This window comes from Micrasema longulum, unplaced genomic scaffold (genome assembly GCF_059751315.1).
Source record: "Micrasema longulum isolate JH-2025_06_02 unplaced genomic scaffold, ASM5975131v1 h1tg001946l, whole genome shotgun sequence".
Lineage (NCBI taxonomy): Eukaryota > Metazoa > Arthropoda > Insecta > Trichoptera > Brachycentridae > Micrasema > Micrasema longulum.
The window spans coordinates 33,293-50,363 of record NW_028279120.1 but is presented as its reverse complement, the minus strand read 5'-3'; the positions used below and the strand labels follow the sequence as shown (position 1 = coordinate 50,363).

Genomic DNA, 17,071 nt, shown 5'->3' with positions numbered 1-17,071 from the left:
TAAGTATTTTGTTATTTAAAAAAAATATATTTCGTTAAATTACAACAGAGATGGAAACATTTTGAGAATGAAATATGAATGTTTAAGCATTTATGAATACGAATATGTATAATATTTATGTTACTATAAACATGAGCCAAATTGGGATTTTTTAAGATATTTTGAACAGATATGAAAGTTGAAATTTGGTTAGTGAAAATTTAATGAAATGAAAACATTTTTAATATAAAAATATGGAAATATAGGCGTTTACAGGGATGACGGCCTGTATCGACTGATTTAAATAATGAATATAGATAAAAATTTCAATACTTTTAAAATCAATCAATTTTTAATTAATTTAACGCTTTGTTGATTTGAACATGTATAACTAATGGACAGCAAAGTAACTGCCATAAGGATTTACGATTCGAATATTGATGGTTATGGAAAACGAGGAAGACCAAGGAATCCATACTCGTCACACGTCTAACTGTTTATTCCATTTAAAATCCGTTCGTACAAACTATGCCCAGAACTGTCCACTTGTGCTCTTCAAATCTTAATTTTACTGACTCTTTTGATTGTAATAAAACGAGGGCCCGAAAATTCATACTTAATGCTAGTCTTTAGGTCTTTAATGATATTTTATAATATTTAACAATTATTCTTACAATATCTTAATTTTACAAATACAGATACTAACTTATGCACTCTAACTTTTCAAGACAACATTGAAAATTATTCACATATACATACAACCTCACCCTCACTTTCACACCCTAATACATACCTTCATACATGCACACAGACCCTCACCCACCCACCCTCTCTCTCTCTCGCACAGCCACAAATACATTCTTATTCTACATACATTCATTACGTACATTCTTATACTTATTCTTGTATACCCTTTTTTATAATGTGTTTTTTGTGAATATCTGTTATTGGTTTCATTTTATGTTTTTTTGTTCGTACGTATATTCGCTGTATCCAATTGGATATCCAAAATCGATCAAATAAGTAAAATAATTAAAGATATAGCACCACCAAATTCAACGAATAATTGAATATAAACATGTCGGAATAATTGGCGTGCATGTATGAAAAGATGTACGAATTTAGGAGAACCTAGGTGTGTATGCAAATACGGAGTGATATGGCGTCTCTGCCTATCGTGATGGTCTGTTTGTTTAATATGAATTTTCTTTGTTTGGAACAGGTGTGCGTTCATGTTCGGGGAGCTGACGGACAAGGAGACGATTGAAAGGATTGACCAAGTTCTGGATTCCCAACTTCATGACCAGTTCGAGATTCTTCTTTACAAAAAAAACAGTAAGTCTCCATATATTCATTAAATCAATATATACGATAAATTCTATCATATTTAAATGGATATCGCACCTTTAAAAAAACAGTGATACACAAAATAATAACTTAAAATTTATGTTTCAAGCACCTACTTTGCGATTATTTGTTATATTAAAATAAATATAAAACAACATTGTTTAATCAAGCTTTTTTTCTACCGACCGGTTTCAAAGCTACACAAGCTTCTTTATCAAAGTGTAATTAACTCATTAATCTTATCCTATTTAATTTCAACAGTGATTACTAAATATTATCGAATAAATTTACATCGAAGAGCAATATGACAAAAATACGTTACTTATAAGCTCCGTATGTTTTGATGTATATTTATTCGACAATATTTAGTAATCACTGGTACAACAAAATAGGAAAAGATTCATTAGTTTTATATATCTTAATAAAAAAAGCTTGTATAGTTTTGAAACCAATCGGTAGAAAAATTAAAAATAAGTGGTTAACAACAAAGTTTTTTATATTTATTTTACTAAAATCATCATTTATTTGTATGGGAATTCAGTTAGAATTTATTTAAACTAGTACAGCGTATGAAAAGGCTATTGAAATTCTGATGGGGTATTTCACTATCTCCCTTTAAATCCCGTTTACAGTATTTGTCCTGCTAAATGTTATTGAAGTTTAAAGTCGATTTCACCATCTCTGATTATCGCAAAAAAATAAAAATCTCATTGAAATTATTGCTGCAGTTATTTGTAAGATTTTTTCCCTGTTTTAAGCATATTTAAAAACGACGTCGCGCGCGATATCATTTTGATATTTCAGCTCAGATTTTTATAGCGTTGTAAACCGTTTGTTATTAATATTAATAAAAGGAGAATCCAAGATTTTAATTGAGTTAGTATTCTATCAACAAAATATAATTAAAATCAAATAGAGCGTGCATAAAAGGAAAAGTTATCTCAATTCATAACCTAGCCGAATTGTATTTAGAGTTTTGACAGTTAAATAAAGAAGTAATTACATTTAATTACACATTTACGACTGTATATTAATTTAACCCACTCATTACATTCACTCCAAATGTATTCCTCTGTTATGTATACTGATAGATTTAAATCAAATTAACTACATTACATTAACTATTTAAAAAGCTTAACAGAAAATACTTAAATAGAAAAATAATAACTATTTGTACTAAATCAAACTACGAAAGACTTATTATAGATACATAAACCTACACGCCGTAAAAAGTCAATTTATTATTGATTCTTGTCTTCAATAACGTATAAAATATACTGAGGTATAAATAACCAGAGATGATGCTTCATAGAACGATAGTTTGGAATTATGTTCTGAAAAATGAGCCTTATCGCGTCAACATTGCCATCCAAAACGCGTAATAGAGTAAAAAAGACTAACTGTCCATGCCAGTTAATAAGTAATTCAAAGTTGTATGTCGCGCCTTTTTACGCTGCTTCACATTTACTGACTACAACTTAAGTTCTGGAGCTTAAGTTGAATTTAATACAAGACAATTGCTCAGTGCTGCATTTAGTGTATACATGGCTGATGATAAAATATTGCAATCTATCTAAAACGAACAAAACTTAACGTCGTAACTGAGGAATTGACGGAGTTGTTTGGAATGCGGATTTTAACAAATGCGGGATATTTGACAAAAAATCCATTGATTTTTAGTCTGAGCGAAATCAGTTCGTCACAAATATTATTCAAATAGAGTAGCTAATTTTAAGTTAAATTTTGTTAAACAGAATTTACAAGGAGATTATGAAATACCCCCTAAAATAGTTCATTTTCAAGTAAGAACTAGTGGCATATATTGTACAAGATGGGCCGAATTTTTTTTTTCAGAATTTTAAAATGAAAGGGGTCTAAAAAGTTGCGTTTTTGATTACTCGGAATGCAAAAAATACCGTAAAAAAAATTCTATACGCTTTTTGGCCCTCAACCAGAGTTTGATAGTTTTCGAAAAAGTAGATTTTTTTGCGCTAAACCGGTTGTCATTCCGTATTTAAGAAAGAAAATCAGTCCAATAAAATTTTATAATATGCACTAAACCTCACTTAATAAGCATTTAAGGGCGTGTGTTGCACTTAGTTTTGTAATAAATGGGTAACACTGTTTTAATGAAACATTGTTTTCGTCAATATTAGCCACGCGCTCAACGGAATAAGTTCCGTGGAGTGTAAACTTTTTTCATTTCGGTAGTTTTAAAACGTGTTTGAATTTGCAATGTGATTTAGTAATATCTTTACTAACAAAAAGCAATTTTATCAAAATAGATAATTGTTCAGACAGTGATAAACTTCAAACCTCGGTTGAGGGCCAAAAATAATTTGGAATATTTTTTAAAATAATGTTTACGTTCAATGTGATCCAAAATGCAACTTTTTAGATCCCTAAGTGTAGATGTCTAAAAAAATAAAAAACTTCATAGTTATTCGGTTCACTCTATGGTACAAGTAATATTACACAAAATTCCTAAATGTTGGATGATATCGCTATTCTTACAAAGGTGCGATATATTATTTCTAATTATTTGGATAAAAAAACATTAAATGCACGCATAAGACATTCTTTTTATGTGTATAATTGGAATAAATGTGTGTGCAAACAAATAATGTAACAAATACCAAAGAATAAATACACAAGAGTAAAAAATACTTCTGAAAATACAAGAAATGACAGTGTTATATTGTTTTATTATAGTTTTTTTGACTAAATATTAAATTAGCCAAAACGCGTTCATAAGAACTTCCCTAAGGACATAAGTGTCCTTGGCGGTACCCAAATATACGGAAAAGTTGCTCGTTACCGAACGAGAAAAGCTGCCCGAAGGACCTCTCTGTAATCTGGTAGTTTTATCATCGTTGTGCTGAAATAAGGTAATCGAGAAGTTCATAATATGTATTTCATTGGATTGAGAAAAGATGGCAGTTAAATCTTCACCGACTGAGATTAAACTGATTGGACATGATCAACTTGCAGAGATTATTACAAATCTTTTTAAAAACCTCGAAATTCTTTTTGGAAGCCACCAGATCTGTATATCCGACAGAACCTATATCAGGGCCACGGATAGTAGCGAGAAGCTCCATTCGAAAATCATAGAGAGGGAGAAAAAGACAAGACCACAGAATGCTTTCAGAAGACTGATTAGGATGTCCACAGCAGCACGAAGGGGAATCAACAATATTGAAAGCAAATAATTTTCATAAAATTTACCATGACCTAAAACTGCGTAGTCCAGTGATCGGGGATAACACAAGAAGATTTTAAGAGCTGGCGGATGAAAGGAAAAAAAATAATTGTAATCTTCCTTGAAAAAAAAGGTTTCCATCGCGATTGCCAAGCAGCAACGAGAGCATTTAGAGCCTTTTTTAAAACATTCGATAGAGATATTCTTTCAGTTGGGAGTAGACGGACGCCATCAGTGATAGAAGAAGACTTTCTTTTTAAGTGGTAATTCACAAAACCTCACTGCATCTCCAGATCCAACGGAGACGAGCCCGTTAGAACCGGGAGTGCATCCGTCGAGCATGCCCCATATGCTCTAGCAAGAGACAGAAGAGGTTGCTTTTGTCCTTTTAAAATATTTCATTGCCCCATAACAGGCCAGGAGGTCCAATTACAGTGGTGAATAGCAGCTGAGAACACCCAGGCTTGAGAAAAATCACATTTAATTTGTGTGTTCTTACCGGAAATCTAACCCGGAACATTGCTTATGTGAGTCAAGAGTCTTAACCCCTACACCGCGGAGGCTACGTTAATATTGTTACCTATAATTATGTTTATTTCATATGCCTATACTCATGAATAAACGATAACATATGTATTTTACAGCTGATTTCATTGGCGTAAATCAGGATTACATTGAATCGTAGGTATAGGGATGTTATCTGAAAACCAAATCTGAATTTCAGGCGCTGTTGAAATGTGTTTCAAATACCACATAACCAACCTTACCACGTTTTCCCACGCACATACGAGATCGTTTTTCATGTTTTTTATTAAGGGTGACATTTGAAATATTTTCTCCAACTCTAATGTATTTTTGGAAGGGGGAAATTGCAAAAACTACCGCTCTTTATGTTTCTGGTACAAACATTACACGTCCAAATAAATTAAGATATATTATAAACCCACGTTGTTTTTTTGTTTGTGTTTTAAATTGAGTGATTAAAAAAATTAAACGGGTGATATGAATACGAGTATTCTAAACACTTAACAGTTTCATAAATAAATAAACTTTTTCTTCTAAACCTAAATTCAATCTAAAACAGTCATTAATCTTTAAATGTTTTCTATATAACACTGTCATTTTTTAAAACTACATGTTATGCATACTATATTTTAATTAAATAATAATTTATAGATATCGTATTGTCTTTGGTATTTGTTGTGTATATTATAATTTATCGATAAATATTAATAGATATCTTAACTCTATTGAACGAAAAAAAATTATACAAATTACAACAAAAACAAGAAATAATACAGTATAAATCTTGGCAAACTGCAAAATAATATAAAAAATTTGTTATAATTAAAAAATATAAATGTTTATAAAAGAGGAAACCAATGTTATGTAAGAATTTTTAAAATAATTTTATCAACATATTTCTTAACTCTTGTAAAAATTTAAATATTGTAAAGGTATTTCAATAGATTTGCTAATTTAGAGATCATATTATTAATAAATACGTAACAATCGCCATTCTGCCATTTAAAAGTTATCAGACATTCATGTTATACTTTTAAAAACTTTTTCAGCTCTGTTGAAAATATTAAATCCTCTAAATTACCCGATAAATGAAATCCAGCAGTTTAAAATATTTAGACATTCTGAAAAGTATTTATACTCGTACCTTGAAATCGACAGCAAATAACTAATTAAATTTGTATTAAGTAGGTACTTAGTATTATTTCTCTTTTATGTTGTATATTGTATCTTTAATAAATATCATAAAAACACCTGTGTTTTAAAAAACAATAACATTCAACTTAATACAAAATGTCTGCAAAAATTAAATGAGCTTTGTGTTTTGTCTTAAATAGTTCACATGTTTTTCCAATCCTTTTTTTGTTTTGAGTGTGTTGACTTATTTGTATTTAAATGTGTGATAAATAGAAGCCATGAAACACTTTAAAATATATAATATTAAAATAATTTTAGATGTATTAATTGTTCACAGTGTGTTGTCAATTTGTGAAACAGAAAATAAAATTACCTTTCCTAATTTATATTTAGAAAACCATTTTTGTAGACTTTGAAAACTGTATAATCAAATGTATTAATTAATAAATTATTTTTACTCTTGTAGTTTGGATTTTCTGCGCATTTTTTCTGTACACAATTGTGCATTTCCAATACATTTCAAAGCCAAATTTTGTTTTTGAATTGCTTTAATCACATCCTTGTGAGCTTAAATCTACTGCAAATAAGGTCCCAGATTTTTTCAAGGTGATTTGCCATCGTAGTATTTTACTCTTAGAACATCTTTCCTCTAAAACGTATCTTACATGTAAGCATTTAAATGGTCCAGCTAATGCTGAAATTTATTTAAGTTTGAATGAAGGGCCATGATATTGAAGAAAAACAAAAAAAAAAATCAAATTGGCAGTCTCCATTTCTTTTAAATTTTAAATTTTTTTAAATAGTCAATTATTCTGATTTGATTGTTGACTGGTTCTAAATTACATATACACATATTATTGTGTAAAAAATATCCAATTTTTAAGCTTAATCACTAGTTCCTGATGCCCCCTCAGAGCCACTTGACTACTTTACAAGGCGTCAGGTTCTCGACAACCTGGACGTCCGCTACTGATTTGTTCGGCAATGCATGTCAGAATTATGGGTCGAAAATTTGACGAACCAGGAGGATTCCCAGGAACTGGCATCTGACAGATTTTTGGAGGCTCTTTGAGAACACTGTACGCTCCAACTAGGGATCGGACATGGAATGACGATAGTGATGAATCATTTAAGCATCAACATAAATACAAAATCCATCAATTGTAATTATAAAACATGTTATTGTATTATTATTTTTTTTATCGAACATGTACAAAATCGGAACAAACGCATTTACCATTTTTAATTTGATATACAAGAAGTACCCAAAAGAAACCGAACCAATAAAAAAAATGTATTTAATTACTGGTTTTTTGCCCTTCAAAAACCGTTAAAGTTCTCTCGATTGGAGATGACATTTTTTTGTTTTATTACATTACGGGAAATATTTTAAATTTTGTTTTCCGTGATGCTTGACAGCGCCTCCGTCGTTTTTGTCTGAACCTCAGCAACGACGGTAAAACGCTTTACCTTCATGTATTTTTACTCAAAATAATAAAAGATGTTGCAGTTGGTTAGATTGGGTAGGGCACTGCAGTTGTACTTTTTTTGGACAAAAGTCGACGCGCAAGAGAGCTGTGTGAAAGCAAATTCGGCAATAATTTTTGGTATCTCCAAATCTTCACTTAAAATTCTCTTTCATAAACTTCAAGTCACTTCAGATAGCCTCAAAATTTATTTTGTGGTCTATCTTCAGTTAAAAATGATAATTTGAGAATTTTTTATGTGATTTTTGGCTGCCGAAGGCCGTCCAGAGCGGGGTTCGTCATCAATTGACATTTCACCTCTTTTAAATCAGGAAAACAACTCAAATATTTAGGTTTTCGTCATAGCATCATGTTTGTAGGCCGTTGTTAACATTTCAAGAGTTTTTTGATAGTTTTCCCGAGCAGGAAGCAAAATTTCTCGGCCGCATAGAGATCACAAAAAAAAATACAGCAGCCAAACGGAGCTTTTTCCAGCAACGAAACTTTAGATTCTGACTGATGAAAGGTTGTTCTACATAATCTTATCAGTAACCCGGTACTACAAAAAGTACGCCCACCACAATTTTGTCCGGTTTATTTTGGGTACTCCCACGTTACATGTACACGTTATTTGGAGATTGCTGATTTTTAAAAGCTTACATCGACTTCTAAGTGTTCAATGTTGCAGTGATTAATTTGAAAACAAATTTGTTTTTGACAAGCTTCAGCCAACTAACAACTTTAAAACATATTTTGAACTCATTATACTGAAAAACAGCGCAATTTGAAGAGTATTTTAGACACCTTACACCTCTGTATCTCGCTCCCACGCATGGCGATTGACTGCTGTTTCTCTCTCTCTTTCTCTTTCTATCTCGCTCGTGTGCTACTTCTTACCTACGTATAATGCTACCCGTTAAATTTTGAAAAAAGAACACAAAGGTACGTATGCACTTTGCAATTATTTGATTGGCTGCTTTGTAGTGCGCGAAAATGAAATAACCAGTAAAAATTATACTTTTTACTCTTTGAGTCCCAGAAGAATTTTTTTAAGTGGAAAACTATAGCATTACTGGATGTTTTATAAGACCGCGGCTTTTTATTTTTCGGTTGATTTTATGTGTTTCAAGAGTTGGAGTAATAGAAACCCATATAGGAGGCGTAAAATAATATAATAAAATAATCCAAAAGTACTTAAATTATATTTAAATATCTTCTTTCATTAATCTTTGTTACGTGAACATTTTTTATTTGAAAAACATTTCATGTTACGAATAATATCGATATTTCACACAAATAATTATTAGAGAGTAACACAAATTTATTAAAATAAACATTTTAAACATTGCTTGTTGTCATTGACGCTTTTTTGAATGGAAGAATTATTGTGCTGATATTTATATTGTGTCGAGACGAAGGTTTAGTTTTTTCTATAAGACATAAAGTTTGATGACTTTTTTTCATAGTTTTTTACTTGCAATACTTTATATGCATGAAGTGATTCTAAATTTTCTTCATTACGCGCAATTATTTTGCTCATATCTATCCTTAAAAATGTGTTTTGATTTTTAAGTTTAGTCTTTAAGGTTCAAAATTGTTTTAATGTTCTGGTATTTTCTTCTTCCTGATGCTACGGCACGCGACTAAACAGATATTTCTGTAGACGGTTTGTATAAGTCTTGAGAATTGAGTTTGCCTTTTATTACATTATATATCTAACATTCCTACTTCAAGTATCGCTATACCTAAAACGTAGTTAAAACACGTCCTTTATGCTAACTATTGTAAAATAATATCGTATTTCTTACCCTTTAATAAAGCTTTTACAATATATCTTTCATTCCTTTAGTCTAACGTTATATTAAGAATACCGTTGGTGAACTTTATAATGTCATCAATTAAAGAAATAATTTAATTATGAATTAATTAAATCGTGTACTTGAGGAATGAAAATTTGAAGTATATTGCTAGATGACTGATAAAAAGCAGTTTAAAAATCCACATTACTCAATTGGGTAATTTTCGGATATATATATAATTTTGATTATTCGATGACATTCCTTCCTCATTTGTACACCAAATAATCATTATTTTGACAAATAAAATATCATTCAAACCGAATCGAATATGTAGCGTAGTCTTATTTGCGTATTAAATTCACGTTATATTAACAAAATTACAACCATTGGAAATAAACAGACAAATGGTATTTTAATATACCAGATCTGAAAATGTTTTTAAAATTAGATTTTTTTAATAAGACGTGAAATGTGTTGTTTCTGTTATGCAAGATGTAAGATCTACTTGACTAACAGATATATTTGTTTTTGGACTGTGCAGGCACTCCTAGAGGTGGGTCACATTTTTTTTTAAATGAATTTTTAATACTTTATACCATCGACTGTAAATACTCATAAAAAGACTTACACAGAATTCTCAACATTTACTCTAAACCATCAAAAGCGTATATATCTCACTAAAAAAATTAAACTTTTGTAAACATTAAGCAACAAAAACTGTATTCTACGTTAATTTTTTTTAGTTAAAACAGGTTTTAAAATAATAATTCAACTGAAAGTTGTAAAAAAAAATATTATTTCTAACAAAATATGGTTTTCTTAAGGATCTTAATGAATATTTTTGTTTATTCTTATTTCGTTATAAATTTAAAAGCACTTTTGCGCTAAATCTTACAAATTATGATGTTCAGTGTAACGGAAAATTTCATATAACAAATGCTTTCTTGTGCGTGGTAAAAATTAGAGCATTCAATTGTACGGCGAAGTTTTTCAAAAATGTGTGCAAAAATTTATGGAAATGATTTTGATAAAAACTTTAAACGATGTCACTAGTTCTCCAAAATCAACCAATGACAGAGTGTTGCGATACATTACCGATTGCCGGAAAGCTGACCCACCACTCAGAACAACTCTTCGTAGAGAACCTGTGACGTCATAGGCGAAGTAATTTCAAAATGACAAAACTTCATGGCGCCATCATACGATACTAAATATACATATTTTTTAATAGAAACTATTTTGAACCTAGTTTGACGGTCTAATTACAAATAAAAACATTAAAACTTTCTTATTACGATCTTCCTTATCTGCATAATGAGTCTCTAATTTATTTTAAAAACATGTCCGGGTGAGAATGTGTTATCCAAAGTTTGCCCGCTTCGGATTAAAAAATACATTTTTGTATTATCTTGTTACTCACTTAAAATGATTACAGTTATTAAAAAATATATATTTTATTAGTGGAGCCGACAGACGTTGTCCTGCTCAAACGTTGGCTTGCCTGCTATATGCTTGGAATAATACTTTTCATTGATTAGTTGGTACCTAGGTACTTGTTTATAGTTGAATTTCAAAACATAAAATAAATATTTTTTCAACTATGGCATTCATTTTGCAAACGTCAAACTCCAGTCATCTCACCAACAAAGGGGTGTACTTATGTAGGAATACGATTTTTAAAAATTTACTGCATTTAATACTCATTATTTTTATAGTAATTATTATTATTATTATAATAATTATTATTATTTTATTTTTTTGCATCACAACAGGCCAGGAGGCCCAATTACAGTGGTAAATTACATCACAGAACACCCAGGCTTGAGAAAAATCACATTTTTATTTTTGTGTTCTCACCGGGAATCGAACCGGGAACCTTCCGAGCGGAATTCAATCGTCTTAATTACTACACCACGGAGGCTGCCAATATTATTTTAGTGTTACCAAAAATCCGATAAAAAGAAATAAATGGGTAGAAATTAAAAGGAACTTAACGAAAGAATCTGATTGAGATCTACAAAAAACAAATGCTGTTTGTAAACATACAAAAACAAACTTTTTTTATAAACAAAAAAACAATATCTTTCCATTTTTTTGCAAATGCAACCCTGGTAGATCGATGAATAAAACATTTATGCTCCCAACTTATTTTTCACATATTCGATTGAAGATTTTAATCTCTACGAACACACACAACCCAAAGATCTATATTTCTCTGAAAACTGCACGTAAAGCCGTTTAGGAGGAGTACACATCACACGTACAGAGGAAATTTTATATATATATTTTATAACGTTCATGGAGTTGAAAAAGTCATAAATACTCATTAAGAGTTAATGAAATAGAACACTTTTCTGATTTTGTTCACATTTTCTTAACAAAGAGTATTATTTTCTTACTTTTTACGGTTGTTGAGATCCACGGTTAGTTTTTATCAACATTAAAAAAATTGTTACTATACAGTAGTGGTTCACTACTGGTTCACATTCAATATTTTATACAACAAACCGCTTGTAAAACAAACAATTTTATTGAAAATGTTGGCCACTCGAGCTTGTTGGTAACACAACAAACAAACGTGTTATTTTAACGAGTCGCGGTGTTAAAAGTTAAGCAAATTTTTACATTTGTACGCTTTAATATGACGAATCGCTCCCAAACGGACCTGTGGACCCCAGAGTCCGCGGCCCCCGGTTGAGTACTACTGATCCTCGATGTTCGCCAACACGAGTGAGTACATGATGTCGACCTTATTCCTTCTGCGAGGAATACTTTAATGAATTCCGCTGTAAGAGGCGCCCACGGGAATTACAGAAGGGATGATTTCAGGACTCATCGTCGGTTGAGTAAGCGGACCTTTTCAGGTACATTAACCACATTTCGGCTTATTTTGACGTGAATTTCATGATGCCAAAAATATTTGAAATATTTTTTAATTACTTTTGACAATTTTATGTCCGGGCGAATGAAGAATACGGTTCTATGTGTTATATAGAGCCAGGGCCCTAGACACGTGTAATCATCTGAAGAATGATGTTGAGTGGAGATAAATCTATGTAGAATGGAGATAATCTAGATGTTTGAAGACCCAGGTTCGAAACATTTATACTGCAAAGTCTGGTTGTGGTTCTGTGGCTAGTGTCTCGGACTCACGAACCAAAAGTGGTTCGAATCCCACTATACCCCAACTCGATTCCATTTTCTAATAGTGAGTTATTTACAACTTGTTGAAAATGGCCTTCAAAATGAAATATTTGGGTAAATCATAAGAAAGCATTTTTAAATATTTTTTTTAATTAAAATATTTCCCTGAACTGGGACCTGAAGCATAAGACTGATCATATTACCTTCATATAACAAAAAATCATCAAGATACGCTTTTGTTGATATACCAACGCCGCAGCCTATGCACCGTGCGAAAAGGGAATGATGACGGAAGTATAAAGTGATTATTCATACTGTCAAGGATTAAATGCTGTCATAACCCTTGTCATAAATCTAAACATTTAAAAAAAGACGCGTTGTCATAAATCTAGACTCGCATATTCCTTAAAAAAAATGAATAATAATAATAGAGAAAAAAGTATTTTCGCATTAGTCTAGACTTTCGTATTCGTTAGTCTAAGTAAAAATTCTGTTTTAATTATTGGGATCAAAACCACTCGCAATTGAGTGGAGGCGTATAATTTTTTTTTATGTCGGGAAAGAAAAAAATACTTTAAAGTTACAGTGATATTAGTTTGATGTTTAATAACCCTATGTTAATGTGTTAGTACCTGTCCGTGAACCAAGTAAATATAAATATTTCGTTTATGTTAGTGGGAACACTAGCCTGTTTTGAAAACGTTATGTCACGAACATTTCAATTTTTTTATAAATAGGGTAAAACTACCAATGATTGGCACTTTAAGCGTATTGATTGAGTCAATATTTATTTAAAAATTAATAACCATTTTAATGAAAACGTTTTTTTTTTTAGTACAACAAATGTGAGTTGATTTTAAACTTTTAATTGATATTCAGAGGATCCTTAAATTTTTAAAAATAAATAATAATGATTGCAAATGTACTATTTCCGCCATTTATTGGCACCTCTAGTTATTATTTGGCACAGCAATTTTCTCAGTTATCGCCACCTTTAAAACTTCCGTGTATAAAGAAAAAATAAAAGACGTGAATAATTCAATCTGAATCATATGAAGATAGCGACGCTCTTTCTTCTTCAAAAAAAATCTTCTTCGGAGTATTTCTTTTTATATAAAATCCAATCCTTTTTATTCTAAATGCAAAAATTATCAACTTTCTTTGCCGCAAATAATAAACAAACAAAATATCAATTATGCTTGTAAAATACTGATTGGCCTGTGCCGATAATTAAAATATTAACAAATAACACTACACCGTGTTAGTTATTGGCACGGTGCCAATCTCTGATTTTGTACATTTTTTCTTTGTTTAGTTGGCACCTAGTGAAAATGATAATTTCTTGGTAAAATAATCACAGTTGATACAAAACTAGCTTTATAAACATGTATTCAATCACTGGTAAACATTATACAGTTGAATTTTGAACTAACCGTGCTGAAAATCAAAGTTCAAAACAGTTCTATCCTTAAAAAAAACCAAAGAAACTCTCAATTTTTCGTAAGTTTTAGGAGAGCACATGGACAGATGGTTTAAAATGGGAATACCAAAATAATAACTACGATTAATTATTGTGGTCAGTATTCAAGAATATAATGAAACTCGATAAATTTAAGTACTCCGTTTTCAATACTAAAATTACTAACGATGTTTTTTTAGTTTGAATAAGAGAGTGCCAATTACCAGAAGGGGTGCTGACAATACCCTGGTTTACCCTAAGTAATTTTTTTTGTGATTTTTTTTACATTTATTATCTTTAAACCCTATATATCTAGTGTATTTTTTATAAATTATGAAATTCTTTATCTTCTCTTTTCTGATATTTTATACATTGTAATGGTGATATGGCTATTGCACTGTTGGGTAGTGGGTATTCCACTACCTGGCCGGAAAAAAACTTTGTTTTTACTATATTATTAATGTAAGGTTATTGAACATTAGAACTTACTGAAGGTACAATTTTTTTTTGATTTGAAGGCACACACCATATTAATTTGAAATATGCTTAAAAAACAATGTTCCCATCATTTTCAAAAACGGGTGTATTATAATACATATTGGAATATGCAATTTGTTTTTCTGTACCATCTGGTACATGATATGAGTTTGTTTTCACCACCGTTTGTTGTTTTGACCCCTCCCCAGTGTTGGTTTGTCATAAAATTGCGGATATTTTACGAGTGTTTCAGATGTGTTTGTTTAGGGCAAATTTCGGTGCTAAAATAATATACAAATTCATCCAAAATAGAGCTTTGAAATCAAATTCTGAGCTTGTAATTAAATTACTTTTATGGATCTTTTTAGAGCTTTTAATATAATAAGTGCAATAAGCTATGCCGAGGACAAAGAAACTTTACATAAAAAACAAAATGAACATTTTCAGAAACTAAGTTTATTTATTTATTGTAAACGAATTGAAAAAACGGACTTTCAAACGAACAATTGACGAGTGATTTTTCAAGAGTTTTAAATAAAATTATGAATTAAATTAAGTTTTAAGTTTTATATGTATAAAAATCTGAAAATTATATAGGTTTACAGTACATGTGAATAATAATATCCCACATAAGCAGAGTCAGGGTGTGGACATACCAGTTTAATCAGTTTATCGTGACAACACGATTTTATGAATAAAACACACATTTGTACGTTGAATTGGCCACGCCTCTAATACGGCAGGATTCATGTTAATTTTGACCTTTGTTTGTTACCGTTTAAATTTTTATAGAACATCGCCTCAAATCTTGACCTTACAATTATCAATACCAAACATGAAGCGGTTTTCTAGGGACATATATTGTATTATAATTTCTTTTTCAAAGTTATATATGAAAACGTTTTTCTATAATATCCATATTGATTTTGAAAACACAATGAAATTTTATAAATATATTTCATAAATTTTTATCAGTATTCGTAGTATGAGATATTTCCCTATTAAAAAAACATGTCTAAACTTTACTGGTTTTTTACAAAATTTCGACAAATTTCCACGGAAAGTCAAACAGTTACCCGATCTCCTCTAAATAAGTCCCTCGGGAGTCGTTTTTGTGGAATTGTGTATTGAAATGGACTTTCTGTCGGAAATTCCCAGAATTGCCCTTTTACAAAACACATCGTCAATGGTTCCATTTCCATTACATAACCAGCCATAGGAGAGAAAAAACATGTTGTTCTCCTTGCAACACGAGTCGTATATTATAAAGGTTTAAGTAAAACTGCAGTAAAATATGATTAAATGCTTTTGTAAAATAAGAAAATCCTACTTTTTCGAATAAAGTTGTCAAAATTCACGTGAATAAATTTATCCCGCTTTTTCAATGCTTTTCCCGTGTCTGGATAAAATGAAGTTTATAGTTTTCCATGTATTCAGATTCCTGGAAAGTGTTCAAGATTAGTTCTCTTAAGTAAAAACCCTGAATGGATATTTAGCCTCACAGTCGATTAGACCTTTTGCCTACAATGTTTGAGGTCCCAGATTTGATTCCCAAACGATATAAAATATGCGTTCGAAGAAGCGAATTTCGTGATATGAAATGTATAAAATGATCAAAATTTTTTATTTTCTAAATTCATTTTTTTTTATTACTGGACTGACCCAGCCAACGTATTTATTTATTTAACTTTAATATTGGAAAAATACAGTAATATTATTTTAAAAAACATAAATAAGATAAAAAAACCTTTTAAATGTATTTCTATTAAAAAATATACTTAAACGCTTCCTACAACATTTTTTTATTATTTTTCGACCGGCAGATAAAGGAAAATGTGACAGAAATTTATGTGATTTAAAATGTTTGTATTTCTTTTCAAGAACAAAAAATTAAGATTTTACTTCTGCAATTTAATTTCTGATCTATTATCTTTAAACATTTTTTTTTTAATATTAGAGTTCAATACTTAGTATTTATATAAAAATCGAGATACCAACGTTAAGTCGAAATTTGTAATGGCGTACTCTGCCGGTCGGAAAGAAATAATATTTTAGTTATATAAACCTTTAGTCTATTTTTTTACTGAAATATCTTTTTTTTTTTTACTGATTGATGTTTGTTTTTTAATTATTATAACGCGGTTTTAAAAAAATATTCGTACTAAAATGGCAAAATCGTATGATTCTTCTTGCGTTTTTCCTGACTACAGCCTTAAACTGATGCGGAAAAGTTCATGTAACATCTTACGATGTATGTTTATTTTATTAAATAAGTTTGAGTAAACTATATTGAAAACTTGGCTTAGATATCATTAAAAAAAACAACTGGAACTCTTTTCAAAACAAACAAATAAGCCAAAAGTTAGCTTCCAAAATTAAAAAACGAACTTCACTAAAATCAAGAAATGAAAGAATTGAAGAAATACGGATATTCAAATATGGGAAAAATGGTGAATGTTACACAGTGCGTAAAAAGGCCACTTAAACTAGCCAATGATAGGTTACAAGGCCTGTAAATGCCAATACTTCTATATTCCCG

General features: G+C 30.4%; 1 protein-coding gene across 1 annotated transcript in view; it reads left to right on the top strand.

The window, feature by feature from the left end:
- LOC148273456 (potassium voltage-gated channel protein eag-like) overlaps positions 1 to 17,071 on the top strand; it is a gene marked incomplete at its 3' end in the record, with an annotated part of 231,435 nt that overhangs the window by 189,854 nt on the left and 24,510 nt on the right. The window contains 1 exon segment of the mRNA XM_088238688.1: positions 1,202 to 1,314. Coding sequence (XP_088094814.1) covers positions 1,202 to 1,314 — 113 coding nt within the window.